The sequence below is a fragment of the Manacus candei genome, unplaced genomic scaffold (genome assembly GCF_025592945.1).
Source record: "Manacus candei isolate 608988 ecotype Guabito, Panama unplaced genomic scaffold, ASM2559294v1 h1tg000034l, whole genome shotgun sequence".
Lineage (NCBI taxonomy): Eukaryota > Metazoa > Chordata > Aves > Passeriformes > Pipridae > Manacus > Manacus candei.
This window is the reverse complement of record NW_026138082.1, coordinates 10,056,536-10,077,681: the sequence shown is the minus strand read 5'-3', so window position 1 is coordinate 10,077,681 and position 21,146 is coordinate 10,056,536. Positions and strand designations below refer to the sequence as shown.

At 39.4% G+C, this 21,146-nt stretch overlaps 1 protein-coding gene across 1 annotated transcript in view; it reads left to right on the top strand.

The window, feature by feature from the left end:
• The window catches only part of SLC35F1 (solute carrier family 35 member F1), a 233,073-nt gene that overhangs the window by 116,217 nt on the left and 95,710 nt on the right, over nt 1-21,146 (top strand). The window contains exon 2 of the mRNA XM_051792241.1: nt 16,982-17,157. Within this exon, the coding sequence (XP_051648201.1) occupies nt 16,982-17,157 (176 nt within the window). The remainder of the gene's footprint in view (nt 1-16,981; nt 17,158-21,146) is intronic.

Genomic DNA, 21,146 nt, shown 5'->3' with positions numbered 1-21,146 from the left:
TAGATACCCTGTACTGCTCAGGTTAGCTGTTTGGTGTGAAGCTGCCTAAATGCTGGAATTGGGATCAAAAGAGTTTTGTTGGAAAAAATTAAGGAATTCAAACAGGCGAATACTAGATTTCTTAAGAAAGCGACAGATAAGAATTATGAAAAAATAAGTGGAGGTTGCCTTCTATCTTGTTTACATCTATGCTGTGATAGTTTACTTTTCTCAAAAGGGATCTTAGCATTAAATATATTGAACATTAAAAGTTCTGGGATAGTGCAGTGAGGCAAGTTGGAGAGGATTCACAAACAGGTAGACAGTGAAATCCTTCAGAGATCTGAAAATGTTACTTCTTAGTACTAAATATGGAGTAAGCAGATGTATGAAGTTTTTTTTCTCTGAGTGTTTCTTCTCAAATTGTGAACCTTGCATACTTTGGGTATGAAATTACACCTGATGTTTGTTTGCTTGATAATGAAACAAAAAAAGCACTTACCCTGGCAGTCTGCATTGTCATTTTCTCCAGGGTGTTCTCAATGACAAGAAAATTGTTTGGCTGCTGAAACTTTCAATTCTGGCTCAGATTTCACTTTAAAGAATCTGTTTTTCTCTGTGTCCTATTTCAATTGATTGAAGTAAGAACTAAAGACATCACATCAGGTTCACCTCTAGTGAGACTGGACATGCCATCATTGAATGTTGTCGATGTAAAGTTACATTTCTGACCTCAGTACCTGTAATTTGTGAGGAAAAAAATTACCTATAAAATCCCACATGTATAGATCACAATTGCAACTGTCATAATTGTTTCACAGAATGGAATCATAGAATGGTTTGGGTTGGAAGGGGCCTTTAAAGGTCATCTAGTCCAACCCACCTGCAATGAGCAGGGCCATCTTCAACTAGAACAGGTTGATCAGAGCTGTGTTCAGCCTGACTTTGAGTGTTTCCAGGGATGAAGCATGTTCCACCTTTCTGGGCAACCTGTCCCAGTGTTTCACTACCCTCATTGTAAAAAATGTCTTCCTTATATCTATTCTGAATCTCTCCCCTTTCAGATTAAAACCACTTCCCCTTGTCCTATTGCAGTAGGCCAGTTGGTTGCAGAACTATTTCACCTAGGTAGAGGTTTGCTTTCAAAACACACAGTCTGAATTGCGCTCAATTTCTGTCCTGAAACACCAGGAGGAAGATGGAAGAGATGAAAAGAATGGACAAAAGAAGAGGCTTGAGCTGAACGGGCATAATTTTTAAATGCCTCATGAGCTTCATCCAGTTTCATCAGAACTGTTTCTTCTGTCAGGAGCAGGGGGGAATGGGATTGTGAGACTCAGCCTAAGTTGTGTCAGTGAAACCTTAGAAGAAGGAAAGCACAAAGCTTCAGGAAACCAAAAATCAATATATCCAGGCAACAAAAGCATTTTTATTACAAAGAACCAAAAGGCATCACACAACAAAAGGTTTGCTGAAAATGGAAAAAAGGAAAGCTAAAGGCTTTGGCTTTCCCAAAAAATAGTGAAAAAGAGACAATACAATATGCTTTTCTTTGCAGTATGAGAAGGTCTTGCCTACAAGGAATTAGGAGGGGTGGAACCAGCAACACTGGGAGGCACCTTCCACTGTTTGCATTGCCTCTCTGTTCCTATTCTGCTTCTTTCATAAAGAAAGGCTTTTTGATTGGTGATCTTTTAATATATAGAGGAATTCTTTCTCTGGGATTTCATGATCTCAATCTGAACAGACATAACAGTCATTAGTGGAGAGTAAACTGAGGCAGGGAGACCTGAAGATATCTCTGGTAGGTCTGCACTAGAACTGGGACTAGGCATAGTGAAAAAAATCCCGTAGTTAAAAACCTCTACCTCCTTTTCCTCATCTCCACTGTGAGGGTAAGACCTCCGGACCAAGGACCATAATTTCTATCCCACAAGCCAGGCTGGACTACTGAAGTGCTTTGTCTGTCTGACTTTGCAAAAATAATCAGACACAGTAGAAAGCCTAACAGGTGCTTACCAGAGGGTCAGAAGTTGCAGGGTTGCTTTTATTTTAAACTGCTTGACACTGCTACGACCCAAGCTCAAGAGGCCACATGGACTCAGCATGGTTGCTGCTGCTGCACCTTCCACATTCCTATTGTTGGGCATAGGCAGAGGGAGGGCAGAATAGTCTTAAGGTGACACTACTTTTGTATGAGGCTACATACATCTGCAATGAGATCTTCTCCACCCCTGTGGTGGATTGACCTTGTCTGGCTGCCAGGTGCCCAGCAAGCTGCTCTCTCTCTCCCTCACTTCAGCTGGACAAGAGGAGAAAGTAAGATGAAAAATTTGTGGGTTGAGATAAAGGTAGTTGATCCCCGCCAGACCCAGTATGAGCCCCAAGGACTCTGCAGACAGGTTGTTCTCATCTTAGCAATTTCTTCCCCTTCTGACAAGAGTGACAATTCCCGGCCATTCTCATTTCCAGACACTCCTGAAATACAGCAGTACATCCTCACAACTGAGTAGTCCAGGAGTGCCCTAAATGTTCATTAGACTAACCCAGAGATTAAGCAAGCAATTTAGAAAAGATTAAGCAAGTGATTACTTTGATGTTTCTCATTGATTTAATCTCTCCCTGTGCTCAGTCAGCAGCTCCTCAGCACCCCAAGATGTCCCATCTCTGTGTTTGGGCATGAAAGGTTTTGAGTAGGTTGTGCAGACCAATTTGTAGTTTTATTATTGCATAAATCTCAATTGTCTTCATTTTCTCAGAATATCATCTGTAGAGAGCTGTAAAAACATTGATCTTTGTGTAAGGTTTGTGTTGAAATTAATATTATTGTTGTTATTTCTTCATTCTCAGAGTCTTGTTGTAGTTTGTTCTACAGTGTAAATTGGATTTTTAATTCTGATCTCTGACTATGAAAAGACATTGTTCATTCTGCCACAGATACTCTTTCTTGAAATGAAATACTCTTCCTAAAGCAGGGGTTTCTGAAGCCACAGGTCTTGAATCTTGAAGTGTTTTAAACTAGAAGAGGATAAATTGGTGATATAATGTGTCTTCCTAATATATGATGAATTTCAATATAGCATGTTTCATTAATATTATATAAGGAAATGATTTGCAGGGAAATTAAGTGGTTGACACAGGTACTAAATAATAAAAGCATATAAATTAAATTCAAGCACACAATTAGTTACAAGATTAATCTATCTCATCTGATCCCATGATATCTCTCAAGTATGCCTGCATATTCATAATCGTATTAGTTGAGCTTGAAATTATTTATATGTACACCTTAATACGATACTGATGATATTTTGTACATCACATAGTTGTACAGTACACACAGCTAAAGTGTGATACTTCCCAACAGCGTAAACTGAAAACTAACAAAAAATAGTACCTGGTTCTCAGATTGCTGTCATATTTGAAGGGCCATATACTGCCCACCTGTGCATGCAGTAAGGAAGGGATTACAGCAATGTGCAATGACTTGGTACCAAAACTTTCTCATTGACAGCTACTGTTTTGTTCAGATAATTTCCCCTGACAGGCCCTCTGATGTCTGTCCAGGCACTTGGCAAAAAGGAAAGTGCACAAGGAAAAAAAAATCATTAATTTCATGTAAAGCTGAATATTTGAAGGGCCAGTGTCATGCCGGATTTGGTGGGTAAAGATATTTTTGCAGCTGCAAACAGTCTTCTATGATGTCGTTTCCATCTGTCTTCCCAAGAAAATAAATCTTCTTGATAAATTACAGAATCTGAAGAGGCTGAATGACACCCTGTTTGGTAAATTGTAGTCATTGTATTTCACAAGTCTCAACAACTTTCCAGTCATGTTCTGGATTTCCCTGCTCCTGCCTGAGTGGGCCACCAGGATGTTTTGACCTTCAGAGATATTTACATGGGGGAACTGAGCGTTGATTGCAATGGCCTTAGGAAAGCACACTCCCAAGTCATGGCAAGCCCCATCATGGCCTGTTGCACCTGCTTAACTCACATATAGCCATAGATCCGTGTGTTCAAACTGGGCTTTATAAACAAAAGCATTTGACTTATACAAAGTAATTTAATTACAGTCGGGTTAAATTTTAGTTTATTCCATAAGTAAATGATGGAAATTAAAAACTAGGGGGTTTTCTATATCTCTGAAGTATTTAGGTGCTTTACAACCCCATATGGACCTTGTCAGATAACCCCTTCAACACATAAGTTATATATTGCTCAAAAGCAACGTGTAAGGTACCTACAGTCATGTCACAGTACAGCCTGCATGAACATATGCACTCAACACAGCATGTGTACTGTAAATGAGGGACATGTCACTTGATTCACTTATGCAGCTATGAGGGAATTTCTGCCTTTTCTTCATTTATTTTATTTCTTATTAGGAAAAAAACCCATCAATGGAAAATGAAATGCATATTGTTACAGTGAAATCCTATTTAATGGCTAACTTCAATTCTGAAAGGCCAGGAAACAGGGATTTCATCCTTCAGTTATAACTACAGCCTTAGGTGCTTTTCAGAGGGGTGATTTCTGGAGAGCAAATGCTATTGAATAACAAGGAATTCTTCCAAATCTTTTTAATGCTAACTGTGGGTTTATGCATGTATTTTGGTTAAAGTAGCTGTGTAAAGCTTTAGAGCAGAGTGTCTCAAATGTCATGCTTGCACAGAAAATGATTTAATCCCTGATTTTTCCTCACACTTTTCATTTCAACTGTTAGACTGACCTGCAGATCTCTTTACTGCCAGCACAGATCTGAACTGTGCTGGGAGGGAAACTAAAATAAACTTGCCAGCTGAAGGTTGTGACCGCACTTGTATATGGTCGGGAGGCAAAAGTTCCCCTGCAGAAGAAAAGCAATTGATCTGTGAGAAAGCCTTCCTGCACCCCAGTGGACTTTTTATTCTGGTTTTGAGAAGCCATCCTTTTGGAGAGCTGCCTGGTTGTCTTCAAAGATAGAGAGAAGTTTGAGATCATGCAGGCTGATTGAAGGAACTGATTGTCCTGTTTTACTCTATACTGGTGTAGCCTCACCTCAAGTACTTTGTGCAAGGTTTTAAAGCTATTAGAGAGCATCCAAAGGACAGCCATGAAGATGCTGATTGGCCTAGAGGGGAAACCATACAAGGAGCAGCTGAGGTCGCTTGGTTTGTTCAGCCTGGAGGAGACTGGAGACCTCATAGCAGTCTACGACTTCCTCATAGGGGGAAAAGGAGGGGCAGGCACTGATCTCTTCACTCTGGTGACCAGTGACAGGACCCAAAGGAATGGCATGGGTCTGTGTTGGGGAAGTTTAGGGTGGATATCCTAAGAACAAGGTTCTTCACCCTGGGCATGGCACCAAGCCTGACAGAGTTCAAGAAGCATTTGGACAATGCTCTCAGGCACAGGGTGTGATTCTTGGTGTTGTCCAGTGCAGGGCCTGGAGTTGGACTCAGTAATCCATGTGAGTCCCTTTCAACTCAGGATATTCTATGAATCTCTCTGATTGGTGTGCATGAGGGTGAACCAGTATGGATGCCACCAGTGATATGTTACATGCAGAACAACCAGGGGGATAATATAGGAGTGCCATTTCCCAGTGTCATGCATGGGGAGGTTGGCACACCTGAAGGATAACGGGAAGAACAGAGCTATGTCTACTCCATATCCACCACGGTCAGGAGAGTAGCATGGTGCTGATTAACTTCCCAGTATACACTGGGAAAACCTCATGAGGCTGATCTCATTTACTGCAACTGGAACATCAATTTTGATCCTTGTTCTCCTGGTTCAGATGTGCATTTTGGCATACCATGTATATGGGAAGAAGATGGCATATCAGCTGCACACACTGAGGAGACCCTCAGTGGCCTGGTTACATCCCACTCCCTTTGCATGACTCCACAGTTCAGTGCTGGCAAGGCAAAAAACTGTTCTCACTAAGTGTATTAGGGAGGGTTCGGACCATACTGAATCTTGAAACCATGACACTGTTGAAAGCTCAACAAAACCCAGTATTTATTACCAAGAGGTGGCCAACAAAACGAACAAACCCAAAAGGGAGGAAGGAGGAGAGAAATAAGCCCCCAGCATGACCTCCCCAGTTACCCAGCTGTTGCCCATAAAGTTATCTTACCGACCTAGCGTGCCTATAATTACCCATAGCAGAAGCTGCATCCTTGGAGAGTCAGTAAGTTCACAAACTGGCAGGCGTCCCCGCCAAAGGCAACATTGTCCTTGAGGTAAAGCTAGCTCCCCTCCAAGAAAGCACTATCTGCTTTTATACAATTAATTGAGTGACCTCAACCTCCACAGGTGTGGCCATCACTGCCCAGCCAGAGGCCCTCAGTCCCACTCCCTGTTATGCAAGTGCATCCCTTCAGCGCATGCATGAGAATTTTGGGATTCCCTGTACACATGCACAGTATGCTTCGGGGGTCTTCCCTAATTGAGTCAGGGGTTGTGACTTCCTCCCCTCTTCTTTGATTTCTCCTTCAAGTGTCCTTGGCAGACGATGAACCAATCACAGAACACCAATTAATATAGTTTATACAAGAAGCTCTCTCTCCAAAGACGAAGCTACGTTTTATCAGTGAACTTGGCAGGGAAAGAACAAAACTTTTACAGTTGTCTGGGTCAAACACAGACCAAAAGTATCAGCATAAATTCACCGTGATACACTAAGGAAATCTGGTTTACATCGTTGAGTTTTGTTTTCTGTTTTTGCATATCTGAAATTTAGATGCTACTATTGTGAAGAAATTGCAGCAAAGCAACTTGGAACGCAGGGATTGTAGGCACATCAATGCCCTGTCAAATGCCACTCCATTTATCTCCTCCAAGAGGACCTTACAGCTCCCTTTTTTTCACAGGTTTCATTTTACTTTAAGTGATTCATCATTCTCATTCTTTAGATCATCAGTGACTTCAGTCGCACATTTGGCACGCCAGCAGGATCATGTAGGCCAGGAATTTATGTCCTGACTCTCTAAAAATCTGCCACTGACAACTTTCCAGATCACTTACAATTTATTTTTTTATTTGTTTCAAACACCTTGCAATTCTAAGCTCCAAGAAAACAGCACAAATGAGATCAGTGCCCTTACGTTTCTTCAGCTGAGCCTGTTCCATCATTGTGTGTCAGATCTGTAGTGTTGACAAAGGTAGTCATGCTGTTTCACTGAATTGAAAGGAAGAGAGGAAGGGAAAGATTTATCTTGGAGCCTAAGGGTAGAGCAGTAGACTAGAACAATCGCACTCAAACCTAAAAATGAAGAACTTTGTGTTGGACTTTTAATTTAGCAAGATGTGAATTCTCGCCAGTTGTAATTTCCGTTCAAAATATCTTTTTTTCTTTTTGAATTACAGGGAATCAAAATTTAAATGAAGATGCAGAAGTTTGGATCTCCTGTGTAGTTTTGTCTGAGTAATGGTTGTCACTGCTGTGTAGTGAGCAAACAGCAAAAACAAGGAGAGGAAGTACCTGCACTCCACATCCCTTTGAAGCTGGCTTTGCAGTGCCCCATTTCACCAAGTACTTCCTTTCCTGCAGGTCTTTCTGTATCTTAGAAGCAGAAAGGCAGAGAGGACCTGTGAAAGCAGCTCTGCGTTATCACTGAGTCAGTTTTGGGCAGCCAGCTTGAAATGCCTTAGACGGACCCTGTTTTCAGAAAGGATTGGTAGCAGACACAGAGAAAACTCAACAACACATTTCAAGTCCTCTAAGTAGGGCCCCCACAATTGATCCAGTTGGGACAGGAAGGGTGTAGTCTACTGAAACCCCTTATTACTGTAGCTCTGGGGTAGTTACTGACCCAAACCAGGAATTCGCTCTCCAGCTGTGCCTCCACAATTTTTCTGGAGCTGGAGCACAAACTTCTCTTCCAGAAGGTGGCACCCAGCTCTGTAAAGCATCCAAACCCTAAATTTTTTGCCTCTAAGTGGCTTCAGTAGTCTTGTTCTGAGGACTTGCACTCACATATTCTGCCTCTTGTGGTGTATTAACCACTAGATCAGTGGTAGATCTCATGGGGATATTTTCTGCTTCTCCATAAGGAAGTTCTGCCACTATGAAACTCAGTATAAAGGCTTCACAAGCAAGAAGAGAATAGAGGAAGACACTCACTCAAAGGGGGAAAATTCTGGCCTCTGTGCATTAAAGAATTGTTGGGGAAAAAAAAGCATAAAATTTTAATGTCTTTGCATTTGTGATAATATCCATGAGCGAGCACTTTGAGCATTACTCCTGCTGGAGGGGCTGCAGAATGAGGTGGCAGCAATACAACCCACACATGGGAACAGCAAAAGAAGGTCAGAGGCTTGAAGAGTTGAAGTTAGAATGAGCCACAGGCTCATCTCTCCTTTGAAGTAGCTGGAGATTTGGAAAAGTGTGCAGTGGCTTAGTGCTGTCCTCAGTGAAATGCTAATGTGGGTATCCTTTGTCTTTCTGTACCAGGAGTGCAATTAAGGGGCCAATGTGCAGAAGCCAATTTAAGGATATTTTTCTTAAGGTTTCTTCTACATGCTTTAAGCATGTAGATGATAGAGTTGGAACTGAGTGTAAAGAAGATTCAAACTTATGGGAATTGCATATGCCTACTTGGGGAGAAAATCTGGCCCACTGAAGCAGACATTTTTCAGTTCTTCTATGTTTCTATTTTATTGAAAAGTTCATTGATAATTACCAGAAAAGTTGGGTGAAAAAAAATAATTGTTGTGTTCTGAAGCTTTAAATACATTTATTTTTATCCAAGCAAAAGATTTTGCAGAATCCAGGCAAATAACTGTGATTTTTAAACTAAACTTTTACATTAGATAGTAAATGCTCTCTAGAATGAATAATCATTGTTATTTAATATCAGCATTTTGCAGATATAAAAAAAAAGAAAAAAATCTACCTCTTGTAATAATTTAATTAGTAGTTTTAGTTCTCCAAAAGTCAGCCATGATCTTCATAGATGCACTTTTGCACTTTAAATATTCCTACCTGTCATTTTTTTAACCTCTAATTTTACAAGTAAACTATAATTAGCTTAGTTGCACAATTTTGGGTGTGCAGCCAGTACTCAAAAATGCATACACTTAGAGTTATGTATTTTATGGTGACAGAAATTCAGGAATAATTTTTGCCACTTTCAGGAGCATCAGAAAAAAATCTGAAATCATCCATCATACTGACTCACATACATAGTATTGTCTAGGAACTCCAAGTCCATACTTTTGTGGTTTTGACAACACTGAATTAAGTTACAGTAGCATCTATCACTTGAGGAATCTTGAGTCATTTAAACTTGTTTTCCATCAGAGCGTTCAATCAAGATTGGCTTATCAGTGGCAGGGGTATAGCAGAAGCTGTAACACTTTTCGTCGCCTGCTTTATGAACTGTCTCTCAATAGCTGTAAGAGTCCATAAACCCCCATCAGTTTAAACTGTATTAGCACTGTACAGTAATGGCAAGAGAGCAATAAGAAGTGATGTTGTATTTCTTTGGGCACTAGTGAGCTATTTTTCTTGATGCTGGGAATCATCCAGGTCTATTAATGTAGGCTTTCAGCTCCTCTGAGAAAACTAGGAGCTAATGATGATCTTAACTGAACTGAAACTTTTAAAACTGTTTCTCATATTATCTAAAAATATTCATCACTGTATTTGTAATGTCCTGAGCCTCAGGCATAAAAACCACTGCAAGTGAGATGAGCTAATGAAATTTGACAGTGAATTTCTTATCTCCAAGAGAGAGAGAGAGAGCCATCAGTCCTTCCACACTCTTGTTTCTTTCAACAGCCAAAAGCTCAGACTGGTGCACTTAGAACACAGTAAGGACAAATAACTATCTCAAAACACACACCATCTATTTGTGTGCTTTATTCTTAAATCATAAAATTAATGTTGATCAGCAGCATAATGACTTCCTGGATTTTATAGGCTAAAATGTAATATTTTCAGTAGCTATCATAGTAGTAGTCATACAGCATTCTAGCCTGAGAAATTACAACTCACTCTTCATCCATAATTGAGTCTCTATTATATTTCTAGGACTGGAAATCTCACTTTTGAATTAATTTCTGGAAAATTATGGAAGAAGTTACTTGTTTAAAAGCACCATGTTCCTTCGATGAGTGTTTTTGACTAGTTTTGTAAGCTCTTGTATGGAAAGTTAATTCTGTCATTTATTATTCTGATCTAGAGCAAATATTTATATCTAGGAGTCTTAATTTCTCTAGTCATACTTTGGTAGACAGTGAAATTTATAAAGATTTGTGTGCTGCAGCTGGCTTCAATCAGCTTATTTGACCAAAATAACCTGAAATACAATTCTTTTATCACATGGTCATCTATAATTATACTTCTGATTCCATCAGAAAGATTGTAATATTTTCAGTCTATCCAGTGCTCCATAGGCAAGGAAGTTGCCAAGAACTGTATATGGAGAAACCTTCATTCTTTAAAAGGAAAAACCTGTGGGGCTCCAAGTCCTGTGATTTTTAGCTGAAAAAGAAATAGGAGATTGCTGATTGGAAGGTGGGTAACTGTTTCAAAACTTAGGAATGTTTTTAGGATAATTTTTTTCTTTATCTTGGTTAGCTCACTGGTTAGAGCCTGAGTCAACCACAGCTTTGAGGCAGATGTACCTACACCTTGATTTTCAGTGATCTCCTCAAAGGGCTCTTAAAATTCAAACCCAGTTGTATTTGAATAGAAATTAGAGCCACAGCATTTTAAATAGAAAAAACCTCAAAGCAACTGGGAAAGCCAAAAAGCGAAGGATAAGAAACATAGGTAGATCTCCCCATGCCCAGGGTGTCCTTCCAGGCAAGTCATTGACTGCTGGGGCTTCTCCAGCTCTCGGGAAGTGCCAACTGTGCATCCAGGTCTGGCTGTCCCCTCCCTGCCCCTCAGGGCTGTCCCTTGGATGCTGCAGTGAGCTGCTGCAGTAGGGTGCTGGGCTCCATTGAGGAAAGACGCTGTGAAGCTTGATCTGGAGCTGCAGTGCAAGAGTCGCTGGAGAGGTGGCAAGAGAGGGTGGTGGGAGCAAGAAGGCACAGAGCTCCCCTCCTACCCTCAGCTTAAGGCATAACAACTTTTAACCACAGTAAGAAGGAACTAATTTAGTACTTTTGGCCCAAAATGAAAGGCTCAGAACCCTGGTTTATTTAAATTTAAAAAAAAAGTCTCTTATTTAGCTTGGTTGAGACACAGAGCAGAAAGCAGATGAGGAACTTGTGGGTGGTGTTTTACTTCTCTACTGACTTTTCTTCAAAAATTAGGCCTTGGGCTTCAAGGCCTGGGGCTTTTCAGACCAGCCTGAAAATTGGAGATTCACCAAGTCCACAGTCATGTCCTTTCCTAAAGGAATTAAATTGTTCACACTTGGAAAATAAAGAGCTAACCCTCTAAAGATGCTGCAGAGAATCTGAATTTTTTTGAGCATCAGTTGGAGCTTGAGGTACTCTGCAACTCTGTAGAACCATGCAAGAACTTTGCAACCATGTAGAAAATCCACCCTTTGTGCTGAGGTCCAGTACAAAGCCTATACATAATTTAAATTTCAAAATCATGACTCCATAGGAATTAAGTGATGGATAGGCTTGGTGTTTTGTGGGTTTCACGCTCTGCTTTGTAGGTTAATATTGGTGGTGTTTGTATTTTAATGTGGTGTAGGCTTTAACTGGAATTCAGGCCTTTCTATTTCACTATTCAGCAATGGCTTGATGTCTGTATTCTGAAAATATTTTAGGTTGGTTTGCTTTTCCTTGCTAGAAATATTAAACAAGTCTTTTGGTTATACCTACAAATCCATTGTATTTTCTTCAGACATCATCTAGAATGATTGCAGAGAATATAGACTATGGGAGTAATTGACTAATAGAATAAATGTGTCACATGAACCAATAGTGTTATTATCAGTATATATGTGGGGGGACTTGGTTGCTATTAGTGCCATGAACATTTTGTTATAGAATATCGGGACTGCTTCTGTAAATTGCTCTAAAGCAGTGTGTAGCAGCTTTGATGCATTAACTGAAGAGACTTGCTGCAATCCTTACCTTATTGAGACAGGCAGAGAGAAGGGAAGGGTTATGTGTGTTGAGTTGTAGAATTTCTACCCTCTGTTAACAGGCATGTAAGAATAGAGGGAAAATAAGAAAAGATAAGTTTCCATGCAAAATATAATCAATTTCAGAGCAATGCAGTACTAATAGAAACTTCACATGCTTAAGACCTATTAGAAAATATGCAGCTTTAGCTTTCAATGAGAGCTCAGTTGATTCCAAAACAAATCCTGTTATTCTTTCACAAGCTATCTATGTTAGTGTTAAATGCAAATGGCAAAGTATGGAAGTAATGTGTGTGTCCTCATTAAGCAGCTATTCAAAGGGGGGCAGAGTTGGTGTGTGAACTTAGAACTTGGTTACAGTGAAAACAGTAACAGTCCATGGTGGTTTGTGGGTTTGACATGTGTGCTGTTCTTGCTTTTTCAATCTTAAGATTCCTCATCCACCTTTAAGCATTTAAATACATTTGACTGGATTCTTAGAGCGGTATACCTTCATCTCACTTTGAATCATGTGAGGTTTTTAAGACCTTGTTTTATTTTTCCTCATGCTTTTATAGAAACTCTAAAATGCACTCAAGTGAAGAAGCTTGGCAAAATCACAAGGCTGTGACAGACATCATAAACTTTGCTATGGCACAGCAGTAATGAGTCTCTAAATGAAGTGTATCTGTTTTTTCTTTTTTTAGATACACGCTTGAAACATTTGGAGCGATAACTTTGTATGGCAATCATTACCATCACAGAGAAAGCATGGTCCTGCCTGCAGGCCTGTTCTGAGAGTGCTATAAAGCAGCCTTTGCAGATGTGTTCCTCTAGTGAAATCTCGGCTGCTGGAGCCTATGGCATGCTGAAGGATTAACACACCTCATGCTAGAGATTAAAAGTAGTGGCAACCTCTTTTCTTTACTATCTGAGGTACTCTGTAACTGATGCAGTGGGGACTTACCAGTGGAAAGATATCCAATAAAGTACAAAAGAGAGGAGGGAAAGCAATTAGATTAGACAGACATGGAAAGTGCTTTGAAACAGGATTTAGTGTCAGAATTAAACAGGCCTGAATGTTTTAATCACTTGACCACCCTCTGCACGTCACTGAGTCTCCAGCATAGAGCAGCTGTGATTGTGTGGGTCCTTATGAATGTTGCACTGCATTGATTTTGTGTTGTGAATAGTGTTTTTATGTTCTGGGGAGGACATGGAAATGAACTAGTAATCAAAGCTAAATGTTTTAACTTCATGAAAAATAAGAGTGGGAAAACCTGCAGGTTGCTCTTTAGTACATTTTATTATGCCACTGTGTATATGCTAGGAACCAAGCACTAGCTTCAGAGTTCTTTGATATGAGAATGCCTGCCTTCAGAAGTTTGGCGTTGTCATGGCTGATAAAGAAGGAGAAATTCAAGTGACAGAAATTTCCATATGCCTGGAGGAACAAGTAAAAATGATACACAGCAGCTACCAGCCCAGGCATTTAAAGAGAATTAAATGTCTCCCAATGTGAAGATGAGGCTTTATTGTCTGGCTCCACTTCTAAAGAGACGGTAAAGAAGTATTTTTTAATTTCTGTTAGGATATAATGAAAAACCCACTTAGCAATGTGACACTTGGAGGTTTAGGAGTAATTCTGACCTGTTTCTTGCTTCAAAATCCCATCTGGTGCTAGGTTAATGGTTGATCTTTTCCAACCTAAATGATTCTGTGATTCTATGCATCCATGAGATCAAAGTTTAGATACAAGCTGAAGATTTCCCCCTGTTTTAACTTGGTTTCAGAAGGTGCTGTTGATCTCAGTGAGGGAAAATTGGATTTTTTTAAGAATTGCTTTACTCTGATTTAAATAGAGTACAAGTAGAAAAATAGAATAGGACTCAGGAGTCTAAAGAGAAATTAGATCCTGAAAGGCAGAAACCCTCACTGTTATAAAATTTTTTGTAGTGAGACTCTTTTTTTGGTGTTCTCTTTGAAGGCCCTCAAACTATACATCTTTTCTTCAAGACATGAATGAATCTTGCTTCCTCAGTGAATGAATGTGCTCCTGAAGCCAGCATGATAGACCAAAGCCTTAAGGGAGAAATCATCCTTTGTGCTAGTCTCTGAGTGGTGGGGGGGTATGAAAAGCAACAGAGAAAATGTTGCAGATAGGAGCCATGTTGTATATTTCAACAGAATTGTGATTTTTAGGGAGGATACTAATGAGTGCCAGAGATGACAACTGTGAGTTAGTTTCTCTTTACTCTGTCTAAAGGAAATAGTAGGTTTTCCACAGCCATTGAAATCTTCTTTTCAATGTTTACTTGCTGCTGCTTCTTAAAAAAAGAATGGGTATGTTATTATTCTTATCCAGGTATTAAAGGCTTGGGAACTAAGACTCTTGTATTATTAGATCATAATTTCTGGGAGAAAATGAGATGCAAATAGTGTTATCAGGCATTTTTTATACAATTCAAGCATCTTACATTGGTTATTAGCTTTATCCAAGCATTGTATCATTCTGTGTTGCTACTGACATTTCACTAATTAAAACAAGTAATTTAAGATTTGTTTCTACTTTTCTGTTCAGAGAGAGATGAGTTGTTCTCTTCCATTCATCCAAGGCAAAAAGAGCATTTTATTGATCTTGTGCTTTACTTTCTCGTGTTTATTTTTCATTTCACCTGTTTTCTGTGGTAATGGTTAGTGTGTCGCAACCTACAGTGGTGAGAGAAGGGGAGCATACCAAATCTTCTGTGCCACTGCTTATCATTCATGTCTGTAATGGACATATCTCTAGGTATGGCGGGAGAGTTTAATGCGGGCATGAACAGTCTTAGGAAAAGTTACGCCTTATAAATTGGATCATCTTTGCTTCAGGTGTGAGCATTTCATGGGCAGTTGAATTAGTTCTGCTAAAACATCTAACATATGCTACTCTGTGCACTGATGAAATAAGAATAAAAGAAGATTCGTACCTTTCTTTGTCACATCACCTGTAAAATGTTTAAGTTCTGACTGGAAGAGGATTGATTTCAGAATGAGTATTTTTACATAATTAAAAATACCAAATGTGTGCAAAAATCAGAGACAAGCAATATGTATGTACTTCATATCGTTTATGTAGTCAGTGTTTCAAAAGATGGTGCCATTGACAGTACTACTTGCACTTGGTCTCCCACAGAGTAGTTTTCTCCTTTTTTTACGTTCTGTTGTTGTCCAAAAGACAATTTTTTACTGAAAGGCTCTTTCAAGTTACAGAGATTATGCTGATCTGACCTTTACTTACAAAGCAGGTAGTGGCAGGATGTAGGATCAATAGTGTAGGCAGCATTTGCATCATAGTCTCAGGTGTAATCTCCATCGAGTGTGTTTGTTTCCCATGGTTTTGTTTCAGAGTAGAATGAGTAATGTGAAAGTGGAGGTAGCAGTTGTAAAGTTTTACTTGCTACTTACCCAGCAGTCTCCCATCAAAACACGGGGTTTAGCACAATAAAGTTTGTTCTCTTACTCTGTGTCAGGCTGTTTGTCAGCGAGGTATGTTAGCCAAATATAACTACCCAGCCTCCTCTGCTTTCCAGTGTCTGTTTGGTTGAATCACGCCATGAATGACACCATGACACATTTGTGGGAGGATTGTTTGTGAGAAAAAGGGAAACAAATTTGACACTTGAGTTTACCAAGTTGTGGGAGCACAGATGCTTATTACTGCCAAATATGCAGAGCCGAGGTCAGGGGAATGTGTCAGAGAAAGCAAAGCAGCCTTGAAGCAATTTTTTTAAAACTGTCTGGCAGAGAACACGCATGAAATACTGTTACAGCTGAGCAGGATGCTGCTCTCCTTCCTCTATTCCCTTAGGATTGCCTAGTCCCTTTCCTCATTCCAGGCTCAAATGAGACATCGCAGCGTGTGCTCCTCTCCCATCTTCCCCTCTCCTTCATGGGTTCCCTTAGGGACCTCGACCCCTCTTTACTGAGGACTAGTGACAGCGACAGCAGCAGTGGGAAGATGTCCCTTTTGGATGTCCTTGCATTCTTTTTGCTTGCTTCTCTACCAGGCCGACACTTTCACATTTCATACTTCTGCATGGGAACATGTAGATGTGGAGCAGGTCTGATCAGCCTGAGTGTACAGACATATGGGGAACCTGGGAAAACTCTTAAGGGTAATTTCAAAAATCCTGTGTTGTATAGGGTGCAGGAGATCCTGTGACAAAAATTGGAAAAGAAGAATTGTTTGGACTCAGTTGGTCTGTGTGGTTAGATAATAAATTCTACAAAGAAGAGTAAAAGAGATATGTGGGGAGAGAGAATGCAGAAGAGAATAGGAGAATGGAGGATACTGGAGACTGAAAATAAGAAAAACAGATTTAAGCAGGAAGCCAAACCAGAAAATACTTTTCTAAGAACCAGGGGACAGGAAGGGGAAAGTTCCCACCAAACAGAACAGTTTGAGCAGTGAGAAAGATGAAAGAAAATAAAAATACATTTGCATAGTAGATGAATAGTTTATACAATGAAATGTAAGTTCATGTGGACGGTGAAACTTGATCCATTCTCTTATTTTTCTCTGTGGCAGCTAAGTCCTGGAAGATCTGTGTTTCCTGCTGTGTCTGAATGATACTCCTGGGTCTTTCTTTTAAGGAAGATGCTCAAACGAAGCAGCACTGTATTTGGGTTGACTTAAACAATCATTTATCCTTCGTGAAATGAGAAATGCAAAATTAATGGCAGGGATGTACCATCTGCTGTGGTTTAACATGTGAATAAAAGCTTGTGTGTTGGGACAATGTGTAAGCCCATGGTAACCGCGGAAATAAAGGAAACGTTATGTTGGCTATACCCAGCAGATCCTCTCATTGACTGAAGCATCGTGTTTCTCCCCATGTCCTAGCAATGTTGAACATGATTTCTTGAGGACAATGAGTGTTTCCTCCTTGGTGAGGAGGCTGAGTGTTTCATGTCTATTTTTCTCATTCCTTTCAGGGATCTCTTGCTGTCTGTGGCACTTGGCCAGGTACTCTCCCTCCTTATCTGTGGCATTGGTCTCACGAGCAAGTATTTGTCAGAAGATTTCCATGCCAACACACCTGTTTTTCAGAGCTTCCTCAATTATATCCTTCTATTCTTGGTCTACACAACAACACTAGCCGTCAGACAAGGTAAGTGTCTCTCTGAAATTGTTTTGTAGAAAACAGCAAGGATAAAGACTTTTTCAGAACAACAATAAGCAATATGATTTAGACACAAACCCCATTAATATTTGTTACATATTTACATTACCTAGTAACACATATTGGATGAACTAAAAAAAAAACAACAAATCTTCATTAGCAAAGAATGACTCAGTAGATGGCAAGGATCAGGGTGCTACCTAAAAGCTAAAAGAAACATCAGTACTTTTGAATTCCTAATTGTTCTTATGGAAATGCTCCTCTTACACCACAACCATATGCTTGGGGTTCATTTTGGATTTGACAGCACGCCTTGCTGGGAAATATTGGTATGCTTTACATCTTACACACACTAAGGAGAGCTCAGATGCAATCAAAGAGCTTGCTAGTTCAAGTTGCCAATCACCGCAATTCAGTAGTTCACTATTAGAAAGAAATAGCAGCCAATTTTTAGCTATTGAGAAGTAGGAGATGAAGGGAGGGAATTCAGGATGATATCTCTCTGGGGTGCTGTGTGGGCAGAGCAGCTCTACAGTCCTGCCACTGCTTTGCCACAGAGCCTGCGTAACCAATCTGACCTCTAAAATCAGAAATGCATTATGGTTTGCCTTGGTACTGCTATCTAATGATCCTCTGTTTGAAAGTCTATATATAATATGGGGGGTTGTGCCTTTCCTGCTCATCCCTTCGATCTTTGAGATTCAATATGTAGATGAGGTGTAGGAGGTGAATGCATTTAAGTACATTTCTCGCCCACTCTTTTTTTTTCTTTTGTAATCATGTTATTTATTCACCTTCACAGAACACATAGATTAGAAGCAAAATAAAAGAACAAAAATGTCATGTGTTCTCCTGACATAAGGAGGGAAGGGCTCTATGGAAGAAAAGAACTACAAAGTGTATTAGGCTGTGGTAGCTTTATCAGCATACTGAAAAGTTCACATTTTCTTACAGGAACAATTATTTTTCGATCGTTCTTTGATGTTACATCTTTTTGATGCTTTGGGAACAATCCTGAAACTTAAGTTCTTCACTCATAGTACAGTCTTGTGATACAATGCTATAAAGGGTTCCAAAGCAGGAAAGACTTAATATCCATGGAAAAAATAAACAGTCAAAAATATACTGCTGTACTCCAGCACGAAGCATTTAAACGTGTTACAACTTAAGTTTTATAAACATTGGTCTCCACTGACATTTTTCAGAGGCAATGAAGTCCAATCTGCAGAGGAAATCTTGGCTCTTATATAAGGAGAGATTGCTCAGGCAGTGTTTCACTGTCTTGGTATTTCAGTTTGTGTAGGGGGAAACATCACCACATACTTTGCTCTGCAAAGGGTTTAAAATGTGTTATTAGTAGCATCTTTATGGAGATCTGTGTTTAAAAATAATTCTTCTGAGTGTAGGATTGCCTAGATGTTCATAAGTTCTGTCCCAGAAATGTCCTTCCTGGGACTGATTTAGATACTGTGGAAGGCAAGTCCTTATGACTTTTAAATAGATTTTACTTTTTTTGAAAATTCTGGCTTGTGAGAGGGTTTATTCATATATATACTGCATTCTGCTGGGCATTACAGAATAATGTTTGATACCTGGTATATATTGGCATTTAAAAAATGCTATCGAACGCTCTGCTTTACACATATAAAAATATGTATTAAAATGGTACTTTATAAATAATTTTCTGACTGTTGAAAAATATAGTGGTGGGCTAAAGAGAGTTTGTCAGAGCTATCTGTTGTGCCGATAAGACAGGTTTTGGAACTAGATGGAATAGTGTTAAGGATATGTGGAAAATATTTTCTGGACAAGTGAGAAGGGTTGGAGAAGATGTTTGAACAGGCCTGGGGTTGAACACAGACCATATGAGCAACTGGAGTACACACAGAGTGTACCAATGGAATAGTGTGGATATGCAATTGTCAAAAAAAAAACCCAACCCCAAAAAAGATTGTTTGGTCCAAAAAAAATCCAGAACAAAATTGGCTACAGAAGTCATGAAAGCAGTGATGCAGGCACTCAGCGTAACATTCCTGCTGGATGGTACAGTACTACACAGTCAACTTATTTACTTGGCATTTAATATTGCCAAGTGATTGAGCCTGACGTTGTCTTTTTGCTTGTATATTTATTCAAATTCATTATCTGTGTTTGTTCCACTAAGACAGTTTTTCTAGCAGCTCTAATCATTTGTCCATTAACAGATGGATATCACACTGGTATTAATTTTATATGGAATGATTCTGTTCTGAGTGCTGAGAACATCCAAAGGCTTTTTTTTTTCAAAAGGGATTCTTCTACTCCATATGCAAGATTGAAGATTCTTTTGACTGTCCTCTTTCTCCTTCAGAAACCAAACCATCATAAGTTCGTTGGTAGTAAAAAAACAACTGTATCCCTTTGTCTTTTTCTTTACTTGCTTTCTTAATCTCTGGGGTTTTTGCTGAATGTACTGTTTAAGGAGGTGTCACTCGAGATAGCCAAAAAAACCCTTAGTTCACTGTAGGACTGAAAGCTGTAATTTCCTGAGACATAAAGAATTCTTATTTCTTTAGAGACTTCTTCCAAATTTTGATTTACTGTGGATGCCCTTTGACTTAACTGTCCCTTGATGTTCATATCACCCCATATATATTCCCTGAGTGATAATGAAAAGGTAGAATTTGCACTGGTCTGTGAAAATCATCATTAGCAGATGATTAAAGCCTCCTGATTCCTGAGCTTTTTGGACTAAAGCCTTCTGCAATGAATGCTCAACTTCTAGTAGCTAAAGTTAGCCCATGGGAACCAGCAGCTTGCACTACATTTTTGCCTTTCAGGTTGAGACTTTTTTTTCCAAAATAATTTTAGCACAGCGCTTTAATGGATGCAAAGGTTAGGACTAGCACCTTGCAATGCATCTATGTAGCATCAGATAGTGTAGGAGATGCTCAGCCCTGCAGGTGTCAGAATTTCTTGAGTATTTTAAGCTTCATTCCATGTTAAGAAAAGAAAAAAAAAAGGAAGAGCTTGTGCTGTAGCTCTTGATGAGGAACCAGTTTGAAGGTAGACTCAGTAGTTTTAAGCAGTGAATTCCGTGTAAGTAGGGCTTTTCATCATTATTGCAATTTTGCTCTCATGACCAGAAATAAAAAGTGACAAAAGCGTTGAAGGAGATCTGTTCTTGTGAGATTTTCATATGAGTCTTAAAACATGGATACTACTCAGGCAGAGATCATGAAAACGTTAAAGAATTTGTCTAAACTGGAATTTTTCTGATGCAAAATCCAACCACTATTTCTATCAATTGTACTTCAAAGTTCAATCATGTATCTGGAATTTCAAAATCTTTCTCTTTTATCCCAGATATTTTAATGCTTTTTTAAAATTTATTTTGTTTTTAAATTCTTTTTTCTGTTATATGTAATTTTAAGTTGAACTTATGATTACCTTAAAGAGGTTTGTGTGAAGGTTCTTCACAGTTCAGAATGCACAGAATCAGCCATACATAGGTGCCAGCAGCCACATACCTACAAAGAGGTATCCACTAGAGCACCCAGTCCAACGCTCATTAATGCACCAGTGCTGAGATCTGAGTATTATTCTTCAGGAGTTTTCTTTGTATGAGAATGATGCTGTAAAATTAATGTCACTAATGGAACATTATAAGGCAGTGGATGTTGTTATGTTTATCTGGCTGATATGCCAAACATTTAATAGGTAATAAGGACCTCCTCAGTTCCTTCTGTTGAGGTCTCTTCTCGTGCCTATTGTTTTCACAACCAAAACTTGTATTTGTCTGTGGTAACACCTCCCAGCTGAGAAGAAGGTTTTAACACATATCGTCTCACCTCAGTCTCCTTGTTAGAGGATTCTGCTGAGCAAAATCTTATCAGGATACTTCTGTATACTCCTTTGGGCTGGGTGTTATTATTAGTCGAGGAAAAGGAAAGCCTTGGCTATCAGTCATAAAAGCCTCCTATCTATGAAATGGAGCT